This window comes from Lissotriton helveticus, chromosome 9 (assembly GCF_964261635.1).
Source record: "Lissotriton helveticus chromosome 9, aLisHel1.1, whole genome shotgun sequence".
NCBI lineage: Eukaryota > Metazoa > Chordata > Amphibia > Caudata > Salamandridae > Lissotriton > Lissotriton helveticus.
The window spans coordinates 873,533,344-873,557,573 of NC_136070.1; the positions used below are offsets into that span (position 1 = coordinate 873,533,344).

The window sequence follows — 24,230 nt, forward strand, 5'->3', positions numbered from 1 at the left end:
TAGTAAATTCCTCAGGGAAGCACCCTGACACACAGGCGAAGTCTCCCAACAAAGAAGGCAATCCGGCGGGGGAAAAGCAGCACACAAGGGTTCTCCTTCCTCAAGGCACAGAAAGCGTCTCCACCAAAGCAGCAGCTTGCAGGCACCTTTCACTCGGTGCTCAAGGGCGGGGCAAACAGGGAGAGCGACCAGGTGGAGGTGATTACAGCGCAGGGACTCCTGGGCAATGGAGTCCCTGTCCCTCGCCTGGCGCTCGCAGCCCTGTGCTTCCTCCTCCTGCCCACAGTGTCCGATAGTAAATTCCTCAGGGAAGCGCCCTGACACACAGGCGAAGTCTCCCAACAAAGAAGGCAATCCGGCGGGGGAAAAGCAGCACACAAGGGTTCTCCTTCCTCAAGGCACAGAAAGCGTCTCCACCAAAGCAGCAGCTTGCAGGCACCTTTCACTCGGTGCTCAAGGGCGGGGCAAACAGGGAGAGCGACCAGGTGGAGGTGATTACAGCGCAGGGACTCCTGGGCAATGGAGTCCCTGTCCCTCGCCTGGCGCTCGCAGCCCTGTGCTTCCTCCTCCTGCCCACAGTGTCCGATAGTAAATTCCTCAGGGAAGCGCCCTGACACACAGGCGAAGTCTCCCAACAAAGAAGGCAATCTGGTGGGGGAAAAGCAGCACACAAGGGTTCTCCTTCCTCAAGGCACAGAAAGCGTCTCCACCAAAGCAGCAGCTTGCAGGCACCTTTCACTCGGTGCTCAAGGGCGGGGCAAACAGGGAGAGCGACCAGGTGGAGGTGATTACAGCGCAGGGACTCCTGGGCAATGGAGTCCCTGTCCCTCGCCTGGCGCTCGCAGCCCTGTGCTTCCTCCTCCTGCCCACAGTGTCCGATAGTAAATTCCTCAGGGAAGCGCCCTGACACACAGGCGAAGTCTCCCAACAAAGAAGGCAATCCGGCGGGGGAAAAGCAGCACACAAGGGTTCTCCTTCCTCAAGGCACAGAAAGCATCTCCACCAAAGCAGCAGCTTGCAGGCACCTTTCACTCGGTGCTCAAGGGCGGGGCAAACAGGGAGAGCGACCAGGTGGAGATGATTACAGCGCAGGGACTCCTGGGCAATGGAGTCCCTGTCCCTCGCCTGGCGCTCGCAGCCCTGTGCTTCATCCTCCTGCCCACAGTGTCCGATAGTAAATTCCTCAGGGAAGCGCCCTGACACACAGGTGAAGTCTCCCAACAAAGAAGGCAATCCGGCGGGGGAAAAGCAGCACACAAGGGTTCTCCTTCCTCAAGGCACAGAAAGCGTCTCTTAACGTAGGTTAGTGTATTTAATGCATGATGTGTTAAATAAAGCCAAGCTTGAAATTCTGTCCCATGGATAAACTGGGGTTTACTCGCAGGATGGAAAGAACTGCCTAACCTGTAATCAGGCTCATACTAGTGTACTCAAGAGATACCACTACAGTGATCTGCCAGGTAGTAGAAGCATTTAAGCACTTGTGATTCGTATCTGGCTTGATGATCAACAGGTACAAGTCCTGTGTGTTCACAAATAGAACATAACATATTGCAAATTCATTGCCTTCCTTGAATTGTGCTCTCAGTCAAGAACAGCAAACTTACTGTAAGTTAAGAACAAATGTCTAAGATGAAATACTGATGTTATAGAAGCTCCTTTATCATCACAAACTGTATTTGAACTACAATGTATTACAGTGTAGATCACCTTCTTACGTGCTCAAAGGAAAGTCCCCTTCAGGTTGGGAACAATAGACAGATCACTGGAACCACACCCATATCATAGTGTGTGTACTATTGTGTAGTTTTGAATGTGCAGTGTGGCATAGATTTAAGCTTTTTTCTAATTCATTTCTATTTTATTCAATATACAAGTCCATTCATGCTACGATTTCATAATATTAAAACCCTTTCGGATATATTTATGAGCCCCTTTGCATCAATCTTGCACCACAAATTTATGAAGCCACACATGGCCACCCTGTGTAATGTAATTATGCAAATCGCTATGTTGCATTACTCTGCCTCAGGGAGGTATTTTCATGGGTGTTGTGTGGGAGTTCCCATGTAACATCAATGGATTTTGATGCATTCCCAGATTTACAACAGCAGGTAAATATGGGAGTGCACCAAAAAGATATCCCTCCCCAGGAGAGGCATAACAAGCACACATATCTGTATTACTTCTTATGTTGTCCTCTTTCTATGTGTGCTACAGAATGCAGCACACTTAGATAGCCTCTCAGGATTGTTTTTTGTGCAGAAAGGTGCCCCTTCAGGCACAAAACAATTACGCCTACAACACAGGCACCATTGTACCATGGTGCAAGGGTGCCTGTTTTGGCGCTGAGCTGAAAAAATGTCGCCAGCCCAATGGGAAAAGGACAGGAATGTGCCAATTTGTATACATGTGACATATTCCTGCCCTTTCCCTGTGACGCAGAGCAGAAAGGTGACTTGCTGTGCTGGCCTGTGTCACAAAAGTCATAAATATGCTCCTTTGTTTCCAGAATGTATTCATTGCCTATAACATTTCATTCTTACTTAGTAGAATCATAGGCTCCCTGCACCACTGCCCGTATTTCTTTGGGATTCCATTGGTGGCTACAGTCTATCAACCCAAGAATGTGTTGTTTCACTTGATCATCTGAGCCGACTGATGAAGGGCAACCCCCAAAATTCAGTGGGGACATTAGTATGAATGTTTTGATGTATTAGAGTGGAAGTACAGAAATGTAAGGCAAAATATAGATTTTCAATAGGAATAATGAACTATTTGATGGTTGTAGGCTACAACAATATTTTGGTTTCAAAATCTAGGTATGAGGCAGGTGTTCGTCCTGAAGATGCAAAAAAGCATTTTCTTTTTTTCTCTGAGCCTCATAAGTTCTGGTGGTTTTGTGGAAATTTCCAGAGAATTGACGTTGACCTCTGTTCTAAAAACATTTTCAGAAAAGAGGCTTACAAATAACTGTGCTATAAACATTTTTATTCCAAAACATCAACTTTGCAGTATCATGAAAATGATTTTGCTCAAGAGGGGGATAATATGAGATTTCCTAGCTTACATAAAGGAAAGTTTAAATTTGGTTAAAGACACAGAGGCAATGATTATGCTTTCCTTGTTCACTTTAATTGAATAGCAGCTATGTAAAACCATTAGAAAAAACACAAATCCCATGAACATCAGGAAACCAGTTCATTGGAGTTCAACAAAAACATTGACCAATCAGGATGCCACTAGTCCATTATACCCCACAACAGTGTCCATCCTTCCTCTTTCTTCGAGGTGAAGAAAAGACAGAATCAGCCAATACTCCTGTCTGCCCAAGTCATTCCCTGTGAGAGAGCACAATGCTGAGAACCCACTCTAAATATTAGAATGCATCATACAGGTGATATACCTATCCTTCCAGAAGCAGTTGTACAACAACAACACTTGTGACTTACAACTAACACGGAATCAAAACATGAATTACTCGCTTTCTTAATGAATCATCAACCATATCGAGGGTGGAAGGAGTTGTTCTGTGACCCCTGACGGGTTTATGCTTGCCTCCTGGTCCTTAATAGGATTCAAACTTTCCATTATCAAGGCTAGGAAATATTATATTCTATGTAAGGACAGGAGGTGAGGATTATGCTAGTTAAAAGCTTCTCCACCACCAAGGTTGCCATGTGTCTTAGTATAAAAACTCTTGAAAACAGAGTCTGAAGGCCAATCAAGATATCCTCTTGATAGGCCACCAAGGAAAATGCTTTAGAAGCCATAGCCTCCCTGGTAGAATGAGCCCCTAAAGTCTCCATAGTGATGCCTGCCTCTTGCATGGCTCATCTGATCCATTCAGCAATGGTTGGGGATGACATCACGTTATTGGTTTTTGTGAGAGCGATAAGGACTTGTTGTTTCTATGGGGGTGCAGATTCTCTGTCATTGCCACATTAGCCTTAATACATTTACCCACACTTAGTTTAGGAGAAAGCGGGAACACTGGATATGAGATTATTCTGGAATTAGTCTTAGTCCGTTTTGAGACAAAAAAGGTGACCGATCCGGGATAAAAGCCCTACAAATGATGTCCAAGGCACGGACATTGGGAGACCTTCTGCAAGAGATCATACAAAGCAGGGGTGCTAATTTAGCAGATAGATGTTTACAAGACAAACACTTATCTCTTGGCCAAGAAAGGAAGAGGTTGAGCAGCACATTTACGCTCTAAACGACTGACTATCTGGGAACGAGGGGGTTAGAGAGGAGTACTCCCCTAAGATGTTTTTGTACCAATGGTTGCTCCTTGACTGGGAGTCTGTCAATGGGGGGCTGACCCGTCAAGATGGAACATGTTGATAGTTCTGTAAACCAATCCCTCGGATGCCAAAGTGGCAAAGAAGTTTAGGACGTGGACAATGGTGCTCCCCACGAGATCCAGGTGTCTTTGACAACATCAACACAGCCACCTGGACCAAGTTGATCTATATCTTTAATTGGTATTGCTTGCCCATGCCTTGCAGAAAAGGTCTGCAGCCTGGCCGAAAGGCTTAGGGCATGCTATGGTACCTAATCATCTTCCACGCTATAAGCCACAGAGAACTTTCCAGGACTGGATGATCGGGACTGAAGGAGGGATCCCGGAGGAGAGTTGCCTATAGGGGTAGATGGATTGGAGAATCCCAATCAAGTTCAATCAGCAGTGGAAACCATGCTTGAGACCTCTACTGGGGGTGATCACCATCACCTTCTCTCGCTGCCTCTAAACTTGGGTGGACAGCCTAATATAATCGAGGAATGGCGAAAGGCATAGCCCTTCTCCATCCCCAAGTCTGTGTGAATGCATCCGTAGCTTGGGCCAATGGATTCAGTCTTCAGCTGAAGAACTGGTGACTTGGTGATCCAGACGAGACATAAAGAGGTCCACCAAAAAAGGGCCCCAGCGAAGGTTCAGTTAAAGAAATATGGAGGGATCAGGCTTCCAGAAACTGAGGTCCCTCAGATTTTGTGACTGCCAGTCCACCACTTTGTTGTCCACACCAAAAAGGTGTTCCGTTTTGAACAAGATTTGGTTCTCCAGGCAGCTTTCCCAGAGGCTCCGGGCCAGGTCGGAGAGACATTTTGAATGAGTTCCCGCAAGGTTATTGATGTATCTGACGAATGTCACATTGCCCATATTTAGTAGTGATCACAAATGAGCCTGCCATCAGCTCCAATCAATTGATGTGAAGAGTACTTTCATGTTCAGACCATCTTCCTCCTGTGTAGAATTACACACATCTCGCCCCCAGTCCACACCACTATCATTTATTTATTTATTTATTTATTTATGTAATTTTTAAAGCGCTACAATTACCCAAGGGTGTCTCGGCGCTAAGAGCTGTATATGCTACCAGTATCCTAAGGACAAGTAAGTTCTGAGTCTAACGGACTGAGGGCTCATTGAGAGAACAACCAAGTCTTGAGTTGTTTTCTGAAAGTAAGCAATGTAGGACTAGATTTTATAATAAAAGGAAGGGAGTTCCATAATCTTGCTGCCGCAACAGTAAAACGTCTGTCTCCCCAGTTTACTTTCCTTGTTCTGGGGGTTTGAAGCAGGTAGGCCGTGTTAGAACGAAGCGTTCTGCGAGTTGGAAGGGGCTTTAAAGAATTTCTGAGAAATTTGGGTCCCATATTGTGTAGTGCCTTATACACAATACACAAAGATTTAAACTTAGTACGGCTTCTGACCGGGAGCCAGTGTAGTTGGGCCAAATGTTTTGTAACAGAGGCAAATTTTGGAAGGCCTAATAGAACTCTGGCAGAGGCGTTCTGGATCATTTGCAATTTAGAGATGACTTTTTCCTGCGCATTGAGGAAGAGGGCGTTACAATAATCGGTGCGGGAAAACACCAAAGTTGAAATAAGAGTTTTGCCTGTTGTAGTAGGGAGGTATGGCAAAAGCTTCTTAATTTTTCGCAGGATGTAAAATGACGATGAAACAACTGAGTTCACATGGTGATGAAAAAGAAGTTTGTCATCGAATGTAACTCCCAAATTCCTCACTTTGCCCACTGGTTCAGGTGGAATGCCCATCTCTTCCGGCCACCACGATGGGGACCAGGCAGGCTGGACCTTGCCAAACAACATTACTTCGGTCTTAGCAGAGTTAAGTTTTAAGCAGTTGGAAGCCATCCAACTGCTAATGGCTCGCATCCCATCTTTAAAGTTGGCCGCTATCGTCGGGCCATTTTTGTGAATAGATAATACCAACTGAGTATCATCAGCGTATGTAGTCAGGCTGATGTTATGCGCTTTTATTACTCTCGCCAAGTCCGACACATAAATGTTAAAAAGGGTCGGACTTAGCGAGGAGCCCTGAGGAACGCCGCAAGGGAGCTTGAATGTTGGTGAGGTAAATGGACCCATCTTCACTGCCTGTTTGCGATCAGCCAGAAAGGAAGCTATAAGGTCCTTCGCCTTGTGTTTGATACCGATGGCCTCGACACGGCCGATCAAGGTAGAATGATCGACCGTGTCGAAAGCCGCTGATAGATCCAACAGTATCAAAATAGCCTGACCATCGTTGTCCATAATGGTTCTAATTTCATCAGCAGCCTTGATCAGGGCCGTTTCTGTCCCATGACCTTGTCGAAACCCGAACTGAGTGTCATCCAATAGGTCATTGGCTTGAATGTAGTCAGATAATTGTTCATTCATGACAGATTCGAAGATCTTAGCTGGGAAAGGCAATGAGGCAATGGGACGGTAGCTGGAGGACTCAGATGGATCAAGAGATGGCTTTTTAAGTAACGGTTTTATTATGGTATTTTTCCAAATATTAGGATATGTGCCAGATGCGAACATAGTATTACAGATGTAAGTCAAAGGTGGGACAATAGTGTCTGGAATGGAATGAAGTACAGAGGGATGACAAGGGTCCAGAGGAGAACCTGATTTAGTGGACAAAATAAGTTTGTGGATATGGTAAGAGTGTACCTGGGTAAATTCCAAGAAATTAGCTGGGTTGGACTCAAGTTGAATGTTCATAGGTGACCTAGTATTAGAGTTAGGAGTAAAGTCCTTAAAAATGGAAGAGACCTTATCAGAAAAATAGTCAGCTAATTTATTACATAAACTTTGTGAAGTTTCAGTAGGAGGATGAGCTGGTTCTGCAAGGTGGTTCACTACATCGAAGAGCTTTTTCGCGCTGCATTTCGCCTGATCTATTTGGATGGTGTAATAGATATTTTTTTCCCTGGCTATTTTCTGCTTATAGTCAAGGAGAGCAGCTTTATAGATTGTTTTATCTGGTGTTTTATAATGTTTACGCCAGTTGCGCTCTAAGTTGCGGCAGTGTTGACGTTGTAGCCTAAGTTGTTCTGTGAACCATGGGGCCGAAGGAGTTTTCCTGTTACGTTTGAAAGTTCTGGGCGGAGCTAGAGTTTGAAGCGTCCTTTCCAGAATGGAAGTGTAAGTGGCGGCTGCAGTATTTGGGTCTGTTTCCCCCTCTGCGTGTACAAACGCGTTGGTGAGAATCAGATCAAGATGGTTATAGTCCAAGTTTCGCCAATCTCTGGTGGTTGAAAGAGAGTTATGTGAGGAATTTTTACCTGTCTTTGGTTTGGTTTTAATATCAAAAAGTATAGCAGAGTGGTCAGACCAAATAAGAGGTAGTACTTTGTTCACAGTAATGAGAGGGTTATTGGAAAAAATACCGTCAAGCGTGTGTCCTGCCTTATGTGTGGGAGTCGTTATCAGTTGTTCTAAGTCTACAGCAGATAGGTCCACGATGAGCTGGGCCGTGTCTTTATCCGTCTGAGATTCTAAATGGAAGTTAAAATCACCCATTATAGTGAAGTATTTATATTCAACAACTAGTTCACTTATTTGATGAAGTTGGGACAAAAAAGCGTTGCGAGAACCTGGGGGGCGGTAAAGTAGTGTGCCCGTGAATGATTGATTGGTATTGCGCAAAACAGTAAATACCAGGGCCTCACATGCCGCATGTTTAAGGTCAATAGCTTTTACTCGCAGAGTGTTGCGGTAAATTATTGCGATACCACCACCTTTTTTTGGTGCCTTGCGATCTTGTCTATAGACACAATAATCCTCTGGCATAGCGGCTTTAAAATCTGGTCCTGAGGCTTCATCTCCCCAAGTTTCGGTCAGAAACAGAAGATCGATATCATGACTGGCAAGCAGTTCCAGTATTTCAATCTTGTGGCAAGGTAGTGAGCGCGCGTTCACTAGTGCTGCCTGTAATCGTTTAGGAGGTATCTGTTTGTTTTGTATGATGTTTTTGCACAGAGTGCACATAAAAGGACCTCCAGTAGGATCTGCATAGATACACACCGGTGGATCGTGTGTGTTGTGGAAGGTATTATTCAATGCATGTAAATCATATGAGGAATACACTAACCGTGGTGCTATTGGTGAGACAGGGGGGGTGGCCCTGGGCTCGGTCCAGGCTCGGACGGGCGCAGACGGGCTTGGCTTTGGCGCGGCTTCGGCACGCGCCCGGCGCGCCCGCTGCGCCAGCCCGCTGCGCCGTCTGGTTATGACACACATATTATAGTAAGAGGAGGGTGGGAGTCCTGCGTGACTAGAGCGCTGACCCCGCTCTCCTAAGATGGCGCCCACCGCCGGCCGACGCCTGAAATGGTCTACGTCGGTGGTGGCAGGAGGAGGGAGCGTGAAAGAGTGTCAGTGTGCCTCAATTCTTATTCCCAGTAATTTCTAGATGAAGAGCCCCCCAAAATACAAGTTTAAAATACGATCCAACACTTTTACTGTAAAAGTTTAAAAACGATTAAAATTGGCTAATTAGTTGTCCACAAGTACTGATGATGCAGCGTTAGCTCGCAGCCCCTGCAGCTGTCACGGGGAGAGCTTCTAAGGCAATGCGGCCTCTGAATGATGAATTTAAATATCGTCGGAGGGCGGGAGTCCTGCGCGACTAGAGCGCTGACCCCGCTCTCCTAAGATGGCGCCCACCGCCGGCCGATGCCTGAAATGGTCTACGTCGGTGGTGGCAGGAGGAGGGAGCGTGAAAGAGTGTCAGTGTGCCTCAATTCTTATTCCCAGTAATTTCTAGATGAAGAGCCCCCCAAAATACAAGTTAAAAATACGATCCAACACTTTTACTGTAAAAGTTTAAAAACGATTAAAATTGGCTAATTAGTTGTCCACAAGTACTGATGATGCAGCGTTAGCTCGCAGCCCCTGCAGCTGTCACGGGGAGAGCTTCTAAGGCAATGCGGCCTCTGAATGATGAATTTAAATATCGTCGGAGGGCGGGAGTCCTGCGCGACTAGAGCGCTGACCCCGCTCTCCTAAGATGGCGCCCACCGCCGGCCGACGCCTGAAATGGTCTACGTCGGTGGTGGCAGGAGGAGGGAGCGTGAAAGAGTGTCAGTGTGCCTCAATTCTTATTCCCAGTAATTTCTAGATGAAGAGCCCCCCAAAATACAAGTTAAAAATACGATCCAACACTTTTACTGTAAAAGTTTAAAAACGATTAAAATTGGCTAATTAGTTGTCCACAAGTACTGATGATGCAGCGTTAGCTCGCAGCCCCTGCAGCTGTCACGGGGAGAGCTTCTAAGGCTCTCCCCGTCATCTGACTCCATCACTAGGTTAAGACTGGACCCGAAAATGGCACAACAGTTCTTTGCCTCCATGTGCGCCAACCACCATTTGAGTTCTGCTTTCACCTCCACCGACAAGGAAAAACATTCTGAGTATGTGAGGCCTTTCCGTAAGTGAGATATCTTTTGGCACTGGAGGGACCTGCAGTGCAGGGGGCCCAGAAATATGGCTTGGATGGATAAGGAGAAGAGGCTGACTACTCTTGCTACTTGACGGAGGGAGGTGACCGGTTTTCCCAGGGTGCGAGCCAATTCTTGCCGCTTCTAGGCAATTTTTCATGAGGGACGAATGATGCTCACTTGAACGGAGTCCACCACAAACCCTAGGAAGACTATGGAGTTGGAGTCAATACTGCCTTTTTCTTGTTGATGTGAAAGTACAAAGATGGTAGAAGAACAACCACCCACTGAAGATGAGTTTGTAAGGCTCCCTGATCCTGGTTCATAAACAGGAGATCGTCCAGGTATATTATTAGGTGAACTCCTCTGGCTCGAAGGCGTTCCACCACTGGTCGAAGGACCTTGGTGAAGCACCAGGGGACAGAGGAGAGGCTGAAGGGGAGGATTGGGAATTGTTAGATAATGTGGAGACATTAAAACGGGAGGAAGCACCGAGGGGGAGATGGGAACCGTGAGGTATGCATCTTTTAAGTCCAGACAAACCAGCCAATTGTTGGGAAGGAGAAGTGCTCGGAGCAGATGAATACCTTCCATTTTTAAGTGGTGGTAGACCAGCGACTCGTTGAGGTGTTTGAGATTACTGGGAGTTTCCGACCATCGTGTTTGTCCACCACAAAAATATTGCTGAGGATGGCACGAGGATGGGGAATTGTCTGGACAATGGCCCCTTTGGATAAGGGGCTTTATATTTCTGCTTCCACCAATTCTGACTGCTTTGTGGAAAAATTAAGGGATGGTGGAGGTACGGACTGAAAGATGGACTCTATGTGGAATCCTTGGATAGATTGCAAGATCCAAAGCGTTGGATGTGGACAAAGTGTGCCAGTCTTCCCCATATTGCCCTTGAGAGAATGGTATGACAGTCACTGTGAGAAGTGTTCTGTTGGTGTCTGTCCTGATGTCCACCTCTGGAGCCGCTGTGTCTGGTATATGAGCGGGTTTGATAAAAATCTCAGAATCGGGATTGTTCTTGGAATTGGCCACATTTAGAGGCTGTGCCCCAGAGGCAGGCCTGCTTTTGCCCGCGGCCGCTGGAGCATTCCCCTCTACGTTCGGCCCTGGTGAAAACCCCAGGGATAAAATATTTTCTTGATTGAGGATTGGGCCTTGTCTAAGGAACTAAAAGTGGCAACAAATTTGACACTCCCTTTAATTAAGGGCTTGCCAAATAGTCCGTCTTGCGCCACCGGACCTACTTTGGAATTGGATAGCTCCCCTAGCTTGAGGTCGGTCTTAATTAGGAGGGAGTATATCCTCTCTGTGGATAGGGCACAGTTGGCATTATCTAGAAAGATTATTGCTCTTCTGGGACTTCTGGAGAGAACTTTGGGTGAAATGATGGAACTGAAGGCCTTGGCATCCTCCTACATATCCATAATTTTGGTTATGAGCCCTACTGTGTCCAAAGGTTTGTCTTGACAGGATCGCCATTCTTGGGGTCTCAAATATATTTGTCAAGAAAGGTTGCCAGATGTGGATTGTTCTCTGGCATAAGGGCCACTTTGTTTGTCAGTGAGGAATGGGGATATTCTGCCTTGAGGCAATTGCGAACCTCCTTGTCCATGTCTTTCCTAAGCTGCTCAGCCATATAGGTTTGCCACTTTCTCCGCCAGGACCCCGTCCGAGAATCTGGGGTGTAGAGGGTCATCCACATCCAGGAGAACCTATTGAGCTATTGTGTAGGAATCATTGCCGTCAGGTGGCGCAGATGTCGGTTGGGGATGCCAGGGTCTGTTGGGCTCCAAGTCTGCGTCAGAAAATGGGGATGCATCCCTGTCAGGAGACTGGGGAGGTCAAGGGGATCTCCAGGTTAGGGATGAAGGGCGGGGGAAGATTGAGGGGTCTGCTGGCTCCAAGGAGCTATGGTTTATGAAGGCACCCTTTAGGGGAGCAAAGGTGTCTAGACCTGTGCAAGTGCACTTGGTACAAGCATGCTTGGGTGTCTTGGGTCTGAACGTAGGCTTAGGAGGTGGAGGCCCCCTGGGTTCTGCCCTTGGGTTGAAGGGTTTTAAGGCATTGAACTGCCAGCATCCTTAACTTGTTTTCGAGAGACACTAAGGCTTCTGAGACAATCCATTGGATTGATGCATCCATGACATCACATAGTACATAAGTATTTCATTTGAAAAATTGCCATTGTCTGCAAAAATAGACTCCCTTGGGGTGTGCACACTCCGGGCCTGGGGTGCTTCTTTTTAGGACGACACAGCCGTTGTGCCCTATTGATAATAACAATATAATAATCCACATTTGTAAAGCGCGAACAATCACCTGTAAGGATCTCTAGGGGCTGGGAGCCATTGGGAAAATTAAGCAAGCTATTGCCCAGAGTCACATGGTGCTGGGCTAACCTGCTGCCGGAGCTGGGGATCGAACTGAGATCCCCAGATTCCAGCGTCAGTCGCCCTGGCCGCAGCGCCACACCTCTCCCTCGATCACACTATACTGAGGAATGTGATTTGAGGCCCCTAGACAAATGCTGAGGCCACCAGCAGTCAGGGGTCCACACCTCAGAGCCCCGACACGCCTGAGAGGGAGGGACATTTTTGTGGGACTATAATGAATTTGTGGCTCCCTGCTTGGTTAATGATTTTGTTGAACTCCAATTAACTGGTCCCCTGATATTCATGGGATTTGTCATTTCTCTAATGTTTTTACAGGACTGCTATTCAATTAAAGCGAAGAAGAAAAGCATTATCCTTGCCTCAGGTCCAGACATAGAATTGAGAATCTACAGCTGTGTTATGCTATGCACTGGAAATGTCAACCTCTGTTGATCCTAGACGTGCTTTGAATAGTAGTGATTGACACTCATCTGCACTGGATATGCTTTGGAAAAAAGAGATAACAACCCTCACGCAAGACATCTGATGGCATTTTGGCTGTGTAAAATCTCTTGTTCCTGATATATTTACCAGACCTTCTGAGCAGTTCCTGAGTGTTTCTTGTGTAAGAGATCAATTTGCATTTGTCATTAAAATACTGAATAGGTGCAGTATTTTCACATATGTGTGCAATCTTACTATGCTAGCATCACCCGTTGCGTCCTCTAGCATTTGCACACTAGTGCGATATTAGGATGCACATATTGGGTTTGCTAGAAAATTGCAGATTTGCCAGTCCTGCTCCCTAAAATTCTAAATTACACTAGGTTTTTCAATAAAATATCTCTGTTGAGGTTGTTCATAATTTTGAATGTTCATCTTGTCGTGTTCCTTTAAGTAAGACCCTTTATGTATTAATATTGCATATGTTAGCTGCAAGATATCACAAACGTGAATGCGGATAGTTAGTAAAGTTGTGCTACTGTTGTATTCTGTACTTTCTGATGAATTCTACCTTTTTACATTTTTAACACCCCTACATGCAAGAATTTCATAGGATTGAGTACCCTCAGGTGAGATGTAGTAAACTTTTTAGCCATTGGAAAACTTCTGATTCACAAAATTAGAGGGGTTGCTGCTGCGAAAAAGCTGTTTGCTTTGTACTAAACCTATCTTAGGGTTTGCTAATGTTTTAACAACTTCTAAAATGTGTTTATAAATAGAGACCCTCTTGCATTATGGAAGAGGTGTGTTGTGGGTATCCCTTCCAAATAGTGATGCTGTGCCATATGTATCAATATCTGGAACAGGAATATTGGTAGCAAACCATTAATTAATTACTGACTTCCAAGTTGGGGTGGCAACTGAATCACAATGCAAGCAGAATGTTAATTTAGGGTATGTTCAGTCCAAATCATTTTTTATAATTGTGCTTCTACAATGCCTCTCCATGGCCTAAGATGTAATTTTGTTAAATCTTCTTTTAAAGGGAGTTTCCTGCAAATACAAACTTAATCTAATCAACGTGTAACCCAATGGATTTCTTTGGAATAGTCACTTCCTTGCTCATTGCCTGGCTCTCCTGCCTGTTTCTAATTATTGCCTGGAACAAGAAGCTCAATCTACCACCTGGACCCTTTCCTCTACCTTTGATTGGAAACTTCCTTCAAATAAAGAGCGGGGAAATTGTGAGCTCCCTGCTGGCAGTAAGTTTATTTTGTTTTTGTATTTTTGCATATTTCTAAGGGATATGCTTCCTCAATACATGTATTATATATTGTCTACAAATGTTTCCAACTGAAGGTGGTTGGTAAGGGAACTACATTCCAAATTAGGTGCCCACTCAAAAATCCTTATTTTCTAGCATGCATACATTAGTTATGACAATCCAACACTGAACTGCACTTACAAGTGTGTAATTAAATGATTCTCATGTAATACTGGAAAAGTATTGGAAAGTACACAAGTAAATCATACATTTCCAAGTAGAAATTCTAAAACTCTGAATCACTCCATTTAAATGAGACATGGGTGTTCAAATCGGGTAAACTGTTTTTAATCGCAGCAATGCATAGGCATATGCCTATGCATTCGGAGATTCCAACATTTTGGGGGATTTGTCCTAATGTCTTCAATGACTCGCTTGGGATTCTTGGGCAAGTGTAGAGACTCAGGGACTCATTTATGAGGTTTTTCCGTAGGGCAGAGCCGCAGGCCTTCCTGCTGCGCTGCCCTACGGCATATGAAAAGGGAAGGAATGTGCCTTATCTATCATTCCTGCCCTTTCTCCCAGTGCTGGGGCACAATAGGCTGCCATGCGCCAATGCAGCCACCTTTCCACCATGTTACAAGGGTGCCTGCGTTCGAGGATGATTGTTTTTGTGCATGAAGGGAAACCTTCCTGCCCAAAAACAATCACAAGAGGCTTTTTCCTCTTTCTATATGTGCTGCAGAATGTGTGCTTCTCCTCATTATGCCTCCCTTAAGCCTCCCCTGGGGAGGCATATGTTTTTGGCATGCCTCAGAGTTACGATTAGTGTTGAATCAGGGGCAGTGTCAAAAAGTGTCAGGGGGCAGTGTCAAAAAGCCATGAATGTTGCTGGGAGAGGCCACAGCAACAGCCATTGCAAGACTCGTTAGCGAAGAAAACTGCACTAAAGGGAAACCATTTACAAGGCAGCATTATGCCCAAAAAAGTGGCTTTGTGCTGCCTGGTAAATATGGAGCAGGCTCCTGCCACCGGAGCATTACAAAAGGTGACGCACCGGTGGTGCAATGGGCTTATAAATGAGCCCCTCAATACCTAATTTGTAGAAGAAATACTTCAAACATTGTAGATATTCAGAAGTTAATTCTCCTGCCTCATCGAGTGTATGTGTTTGTGTGTGTGTGTAGGAGGGGTGTTTGTGTGTGTGTGTAGGAGGGGTGGGGGTTGTGTTTCTGGCAAATTAGCTGCGACACATCGTTGGAAAAATACTGGCAGTAGACCAGATACCGTTTTCTTTAGAGCATTCCCTCTTATGCCAGTCTCATTGGGCAATCCCAGTCAGTCAGTAAATATTTTTATTTGTATATGATTAATTAAAATATTTACAAAATTGTGAAACGTCCATAGTTGTTGTTACTTAAACATAACAAAAATAGGATGCATAAAATTACAGTATTATTAACAGTTTTATAGTTACCCTCGAGGGATTTAAAAAGTTCATCTGGCATGATTAAGTCTCTTTCTTGTTAGGTCAAAGAACTTCACAACTTGACAGTTCAATTTGATGTCGCTAGTAGAGAAGCACAGTTTGGCTGCCTGTCTACAGGTCCGAACGGCATGTAGGTTAAAAAAAGGACGTAAGAGGTTGAACCTCAAGTCCTTTACGCTACGGCAGATGCAAATCACATGAACTATGTCCTCTTTGCCGGTTTTGCACATGCGACACTGTTGTGAAGGGTTGTTTCTCTCCCAAGGTGGAAGATGTGGAAGTATGGGAATTACCCCGAGGCATAATTTTAAGAATTTTTCTTTAACATTTATTTTCATGCCGATGCTGAAGTACGCTTGTGGCCGCAGTTTTTCATAGTCACCCACCGTTAGCCATCCGTGTGCTCTGTTTGCTAGGTCTTTCTTGTCTTCTATCGCTGAGATGATGCTAGCTGATTTTTTGGCTACTTTTTTAAAAGACAAGAGTCTATGTGTTTGTGTGTGTGTGTAGGAGGGGTGTTTGTGTGTGAGTGTAGGAGGGGTGGGGGTTGTGTTTCTGGCAAATTAGCTGCCACACATCGTCGGAAAAATACTGGCAGTAGACCAGATACCGTTTTCTTTAGAGCATTCCCTCTTATGCCAGTCTCATTGGGCAATCCCAGTCAGTTCTGTCCAAGTCCACCATATCAGACATTGGGGTCCTAGAAGGGAAAATGGACAAAAATATCTCCCACCCTGTTCATGAGGGCATAAGTTATTTTATTTCTAAAACAGGACAGGACCCCTTACTTCAGGAGATGATATAGGCAAGGACAGATCTACTGCGACACTCTTTATTCCTCTTGCGTGCCTTCAGGATGCAGCACCATTTCATGGGACAAACATCAAGTAAAGAAGCAGACAACTCTACATTTAGTGGCCTCCGCTGCAACAGCCATAGGAAGCTGGTAAACCTAATTCTATATTACCCTCTTCATTCCTATTTCAATGATTCTACAGTAGTTTCCTTGGAAGACAGGAGACAATATCCTGGTCTTATCAACGTAATGGAAATGTACAGTAATAAACTCACGTTTGGCAGATGTTTGACCATGCATTCCCAATGTTATAGTGATGTGTGTTAATTAATGTAGACATATATCAATGGGAATGATGGTTAATTTGCATTGTTGGACGCAAAGCACCGAAATACCGTTTTACCTAAAATATAATCCATATTGAGATGCAATGAAAAATGTCTAATTTGGCTAGCCTTTCATTGAATTCCTGAGGCAAACCATGGAATTAAAGTGGTTAAACATATCAATTACACTAAGAATGGGCTTCAATTCTTTAATTTAATTTTTATTATCATCCTTGGGATTTTGTAAAGTTTTATATATATCAATGGAACCTCAATGTGCTGCATACACACTGTGAAAACAGGTACTGAATCTAGGGAGTAAACATATTTGCTGATAACTAGGCTATCAACGTTATCCCAGTTGAAAAAGGTGTGGAATACTTCTCAAGGATTGAGGAAAAGAGTTCCCATCCATGCCATATTGACTGCACATCTTTGCTGATGATGGAAACAAGCTTTAATGGAGGTGAATTGATCAGTTATTTGATTGAGGAGTGAAGAGGACACGGTAGAGAGTGAATTATTAGACAAGCAGGGAGGAATTAAACACTTTTGCGCAGAGATTTATATAACAGGAACAGAGGTGGAATGAGAAGCATTTCTCAATAAGGTACTAGTATAAGGACTTGAACATTGCCTATTGTGGCATCTGCAACTTGAAATACAACCATGCGTCATAATTGTCGGAAAACTAATGTTTCTTTAGTAACACTGACAGCAATTTGCAACAGCCACATTTGGGAGGACAGATTTGTTGCACATGTTCCTAATGCATTCAGGATGTTGATGATAGAAGATATTAGGACATTAAGGTGAGCTGTATCAGGTTTTAATGGTCACAGACCCCTCAAATAAGTAAATCAGAGTGTTTGTGAATGATAACACTTTTTAGGCGATGTCCTAAACACAGTTATTGCCTCTTTAAATGCCTGTCAGAATTCTAGAGGATTCTTTGGCGAGCATGCTATGGCCAATGATGAAGCCTGACACCAGGATGGTGTATGAAGCCATCCTGTACATTTTCTCACACAATTGTGTAGGTCCAGAAATATCAGATGAACAGAGTAGCTAGAGTTTTTCCTCGGTGAAGGAACACCAATATCATAAGGTGTGTAAAGGCCCCCATAAGAGTCTGGGTTAGAAAACATAGGGACCTGTTAATTTCTGGGGTGGAAGACCACAAGCAATCAACAAAAATTAATTACATTTTGCAACTTCTATGTGTGCTGCATAAAAGATACAAAACACCATTTAACAATTGTTTATGTGCAGGAAGGGAGACCACAATCATCCCCTTAAAGCAGACACTCTTGCACAATGGTGCATCGGTGCCTGTGTTGGCACTAGGGGCCTTATTTATGAAGGCCTTGCGCCGCCGGTGCGTCACTTTTTCCCATTTTAAAAGTGGCGCACCGACGGGGCAAGGCCTTCATAAATAAGGCCCTAGGTTGCTAAGTCTAGCGCCAGTACAGGGGGAAACATAGAGATGCACCATATTTTTGTAAATATGGAGCAGCTCTGCGTTTCTAAAGCGGAGGAGTGCAGCGTTAAGCCAAGAAGGATAACGCTGCACTCCGTCACTTCGTTGTAAATATGCCCCATAGTTTCTTGACATAGGGGAGTTACATATTTGCTGACATTTGTAAATAAATAAATCATGATAGTTGTAAAAACAAAACAAATATACATTGCCAGATTAGTTTCTTTGTGACGAATCAATTAGGGGTGAAGGAATAAATTGATGAATAAATTCATGATTTAAAAGTTTTCTGAGATGGGTGGATGAATCTAGAATTCACGCTACCATGGTAAAGACCCAGTGTTAGAAATGGCACACGTCTCACAAATGGCTGCACCCAAGAGCCATTGGACAATTTGAGTTGTAGATAGAGGTATGTGCCCATTAATTAGATCTAATGAATGGAATAATATCTTCCAAAACTCATGTTCTGTTGTGCTTAGTAGGCGTAATATGCCATTTTAATTACTTCGTTTCAACAGTGTAATCATTTGAAAAAACAGCTGACACGTGTTTCTCAAGGCTGATATTGACAAAAGGCCACAAGAATAAGTGGTACAGGGCCAGGGCTAGGGTCAAATTGTAAATAGTTTATATCCAAAACAATGTAGGTAGTGTGCACAATAGAAAACAGAAGGCAGTAAAAACCCAGATATACTAAGTCAGTTAGGCGAGAGAGATGTGTGTGAAACAGTGAGGATAGAAATATTAAAGAATTTGGAGAAAAAGGGAAAATTGTCAAAGGTTAAAGTTATGATAGGCAAACCACAAGGAAAGATGGCATAGCTTATTATACAGATCTTTCACTGACGTTCATTAACAGAAATGTTACAATGGCTATAACAACAATGTGTGCCGAATGAACTCATATAAAGTGATACAAAAGGGGATGATGGACGGAGCGTTTGAGCAAATCAAACACTCACCCCCAGTCAACTGATCTGGGTTTAATCCATCACCATTCTTTAGCTCACTCAGCCACCCCAGTTCGGACATGGCCATATGCAAATCAGTCTGACCCTGTGCCTCATGGGAACAGTCCAGCCCGAACTGCCAAGCCATGTCTTCCCTGGACCGGAAACAAGCATCCTGGGACCGGTTTCGGATTCATAATTCTCATCAGCCAGGCTATCTTGAATCCAGTGGCCAAGTGAGCAAGGGACTCACGTCTGAGCATACCCTGCCAACTTAGGGCGAACAAAGCGATACAAAAGGGGATGATGGACGGAGCGTTTGAGCAAATCAAACACTCACCCCCAGTCAACTGATCTGGGTTTAACCCATCACCATTCTCAGCCACCCCAGTTCAGACATGGCCATATGCAAATCAGTCTGACCCTGTGCCTCATGGGAACAGTCCAGCCCGAACTGCCAAGCCATGTCTTCCCTGGACCGGAAACAAGCATCCTGAAAGTAAATATTTGTGGTGTGAATGATAGAAAAAAAAGAGGCTTATTGACCAAACTCATACAATATATGCAGATAGATGTCTTATGTCTGCAAGAAACGCACATACCCTGGAGTAAATTGGGCTGGCTGAAGGACTTATTGACAGGGAACTCATCAAGGCACTTCAATAAGGGGGGTCGGTATCTTAGCAAGCGAGGAGTTATAATTAGTAAATGTACCCAGGAGGATACATTTTGTTCGATGGGTGATTCTGGAAGCTGTAATCAGTGAAACTCCGTTTTCAATCTGTTCATTGTATGGGTTGAATCTGGATGACCCGGAAGCTTTGAATTACTCAAGCATAGAATTGGCCTTATAGCCATACCCGCTAATACTTTGTGGTGATTTTAATATCCATTTAGATAGTAGTTTCAATTTTCTTAGTAATCCCCCGTATCAGGGAAGAAAAGTTAGGACTTTACAGGGACTGGTCAGGGAACCTGGACTTGTTGATGTCTGGCATAGGGAAAGGCAGGGTGATCCAGGATTCACTTTTTACTCAGCTCCCCATAACAAATTAGTCCGCCTGGATTCTTTTTTTATGTCATATCAAATTGCTGAGAAAGTTAGCATTGAGCTCTCCCCTAGGATCATTTCAGACCATAACCCATTAGTGGTGCAACTTCCATTAAGCGGCCTCCCAAGAGCCCAAAGGACTTGGACTTTTGAAAGAAAACTGCTATTTGATCAGACATATTGTGTGCAGATGGCTAAGTGGATTATGGAATTCTTTAATATAAATAGAGGCACTGCCTCTGAAATTATAGTGTGGGACGTGTTGAAAGTGGCTGTATGGGGTGAGACTCTTAGTTTTTCCATACACCGACAGAGCATGGTACAGGAAAAGATTAGAGGCTTGGTCGAACAGCTTAGACTGTTAGAGGTTGAGCTTATGAAGAAAATTGGTGAGGCTCAAAAAACAGATTAGTGCCAACAGCTTATCGGGGTTACAAAATCTAGGATACACCAACACTTTGGGGAAGAACTTGCTATTAAATATGTACCGTATAGGGGTGATATATATGCACATGGGGAGAATACAGGGAGGATCTTGGCTAAGTGCGTACAACAAAGGGGAGTGTTGAATAGAATTTGTAGGATCAAAGATCAATATGATCAGATCCAGGATTCTCCGGCAGGAGTGTTGGAAGTATTTCTGAACTTCTACCGGCAACTATACACTGCAGAGGAAGATGGGACCATGGAATCGGTAGAGGAATTTTTAAGTGATCAGGAAACAAAGAAGGTTTCATCTGACCAAAATAATATTCTCGTAGCTCCAATCGCATGAGAAGAGATCGAAAATGCCATAATCTTTCTAGCTGCCGGGTTGGTGGTGGGTCCAGATGGGATACCTTTAGAATTCTTTAGGACATTCCAGCAAGTACTTCCGACAGCACTTGTATCTTTATTTCAACTAGCTCAAAAGGGTCAAACGCCTGAGTCTTGGCTGAAAACCACCATAGTAGTATTTAAGAAAAAGAACAAACCTGAACTTAACCCATCACCATATAGACCTATTTCGCTTATTAGTGCTGATAGTAAGATGTATTAAAAAATCATTGCCAACTTCAAGTTGGTGGTAATTTGCGATTTCCTTGAAAAAGCACTTTTTTGCTTTTTTCAAGGTGCCATGTGGCACACATATATGCCCCTAGGGCCCTAGGGCATGTATGTGCACCACATGTGCACACATGCGCAATTCAGGGGTGCAACAGGGTGTCCTTTTGGAACCCTTGCACCCTTGTAATTGCGCATGCAATTTGCGAGTACCTATTGGGTACACGCAAATTGCCTGCGCAATTCCAATTCATTCTTATGGGCCTCTGGCCCATAGGAATAAATAGGAAGCCATTCCTTATTTGCGAGTCGCAAATTGCGAGTCGCAAATAAGGAAGGTGTAGGAATCGTAAAAACCATTGCGATTCCTACCTACATAGCATTTTGCGAGTCCTTAATAGAGATTCCCTAATAATCACTATTAAAGACTTGGTAAACTGCATTTACCTACATCTGGCCCAATATCTTCCCAATCATTCCCTTCTAGAAGGCTTTATTATCAGATTTAACAAAGCTGATCTGCCTGCAGATAAAGTATTCCTTGTCAATTTCAGAAGTGATACACCTATTTCAATAGATCTTGGGATCCAGGAATTCCGACAAGACATGGACTCTATTTATCATTGAGCAAGAGGGACACGTGGAGATGGACCATTTTGCTATCCCATTACCACTGATGTCGAGGAACTTCTTACTTCTTTATGGAATTAACTAAAGACACCCAATCTACACTTTGATACACCCTTTCTTTTTGTAGAAGTCGAATAACTCCTGACATACAGCCGCTTCCAACCTGAGTTACACTTCAGCCACACATCATCCTATGCATGCATCTATGCTCTAGAATGTAGCTAACCTGGATAAGGTAATAGACTGAACTGGAAAATAACATTAGTGATGGATTATTGTAATGAAAAAGTTAATAGGAATAAAGATATTCTATGCTAATTTGTATGTATGTTAGAGATTTGTGACTGTGTGTTTGAAGGAACTTTCTACACCCTGAAAGTGAAGGGTTTAAGAAGAGAAGCTTAGTTCTCTGTTTATATGCTGTACATGTGTTTTACATATGTCTTCTGTGTATAGGTGGTGCATTTACATGAGAGAGTGTAGTCGCTTCTTGTGTGTATCTCTTTAACTCCTACCACCTTTTTGTTATTGAATATTGTCACCATAATGAATTGTGACTCGATAGGTCAAGTTGTTTTTCAATGCCACAAGTGCCAACAGCAGTTTCACATCTTCACTCAAAATGTTTTCTTCTTTGTGTTTATTAATGCAGCTGAGAAAGAAGTATGGAGATGTGTTCACAGTGTATTTGGGTCCTCGTCGTGTCATTGTTGTGTGTGGCTATGAAGCTGTAAAGGAGGGTTTGATTGATCAGGGAAATGACTTCGGTGGAAGAGGAACAGCACCATCATTTGACAAGGTCTACAAGAATCATGGTATGTACGATTTCCCTTTCCCAAGCAAATCCTGCCGATGTGCTATGACTGAAGTTATCTAGTGTCCTAAAATATTGAAATATATAGGTCCTTTCAGACCCTCACCATATTACAGGTGCAAAAAAACACCCATATGTTAATTCAATTTATGCCAAACTGACAGGAACTTGGGAAAATGGTTATTGCATCTGTTATTCTTTTATTATTAATTTGTTTAGTTGGTACCAGCTAAAAACTATTGATATTTTCCTGTGTAAAACCGCGGGCAAGTGCAATTTACACTTGTTTACTAACTGGAGTTTGACAAAAAAAAGCAGCCCGAATGTGCAAAAGAATTACAAAAGGCACTCAAAGAATGTCACACTGTTAGACCTAACATGCCTAGTGTGGTCGTTTCCCAAATGTTCACCTTCTCCCCTCCTGTTACCTGGATTTCAATTTTGTTGGAATTAGAACTTTGTGCACTTTACCACTGGTAATCTGTGCTAAACTGCTTGTGCTCTCTCCTATGGTAAAATTGGATACACATATTTGCCACATTTAATTCACTTGTAACTCCCTAGTGAACTGGTACTACGTGTACCCAGGGCTGGGAAATTAAATGCTACTATTGGGACTCTGGCTCATATTGTGCCACTCACTAAATTAGCCCTTTAAATCATGTTTCAGGTTTGTCATTGCAGCCTGCAGTGCAGTTTTGAACTGCCAATTCCACCTTGCAAAATAACCTTTTTGATAAGCCTAAGCCTTCGTTTGTAGCTTTTTCATGCACTATGATTGTGAATCTCTTGTTTATAATATCTTTTGAAAGGAGGCTCTTATCAGTACCCCAAGACAAATTACTGTGTCCATCCACTGTTGTGTGGAACTTTTATTTCATTTTGCCTGGCTGCACGCACTGCAATAGATGTGTTACATTCCTGATTGTTTCATTGTGATACCAGTGAGGAGAATACATTTGGGGCCAGATGTAGGTAAATCTCATTTACCGATTCATAAATACCGAAATTTTACAGATTCCGTATTTATGAATCTGTAAATGAGATGTAGGTAAAAATTCGGTATTTTTTACCAAATCGGTAAGATTCGGTATTTACCGATATCGGTATTTGCTATTGAATCCTATGGGCCTTGAAGCCCATAGGATTCAATTGCAAATACCGATTCGGTATTTACCGAATCGGTAAAAATACCGAATTGCTAAGGGGGACAGGGTGTCACTTTGACACCCTGTTGCACCCCTGTAACTGGCTTTTGCACCATGCACATGGCACAGGTGTACATGCACAGATGTGCATGTACAGAAGAATTCGTAATTTACCATGCAATTGTATTGCATGGTAAATACCGAATTCTAAAGGCCCTGTAGCACTGTTAGAAGTGCTATTGATCCAGCGGCCTATAGAAAATATGCCATAAGCGATGCTACCTAACTCTATAACCTACTTTATAAAATACTACTCTAACTCATGGACCCATTAACTAAACATGACATATTTTGACCTACTGAATCAGGTGGCCAAATTAAACCTATACAACTTATTTACAAATTATATACAATTATATACATTCGCGGTAAACGATGACATCATTTGAACAATTCCTAACTATTTAAATGACCACCATGGCGATGGCATCTAGCTAATAGTAACCTGTACTTCTGAATAACCAAGACCAGCTTGTTTTCAAGAGTAAGATTTTATTAACTCATTTTGAATTATTAGGATTATAATTTCATAAATGCAAATTTTATTAGAATCATAGCAAGCATGTTTGAAAAATATTATAAAAGAAATACAGTTTTAAGCAAGGAA

At 43.5% G+C, this 24,230-nt stretch overlaps 1 protein-coding gene across 1 annotated transcript in view; it reads left to right on the top strand.

Moving 5' to 3' along the window:
- LOC144781939 (cytochrome P450 2G1-like) overlaps positions 1–24,230 on the top strand; it is a 729,499-nt gene that overhangs the window by 148,333 nt on the left and 556,936 nt on the right. Inside the window, exons 2-3 of the mRNA XM_078661027.1 lie at positions 13,614–13,830; positions 22,254–22,416. Coding sequence (XP_078517153.1) covers positions 13,660–13,830; positions 22,254–22,416 — 334 coding nt within the window. The 5' untranslated portion in view covers positions 13,614–13,659. The remainder of the gene's footprint in view (positions 1–13,613; positions 13,831–22,253; positions 22,417–24,230) is intronic.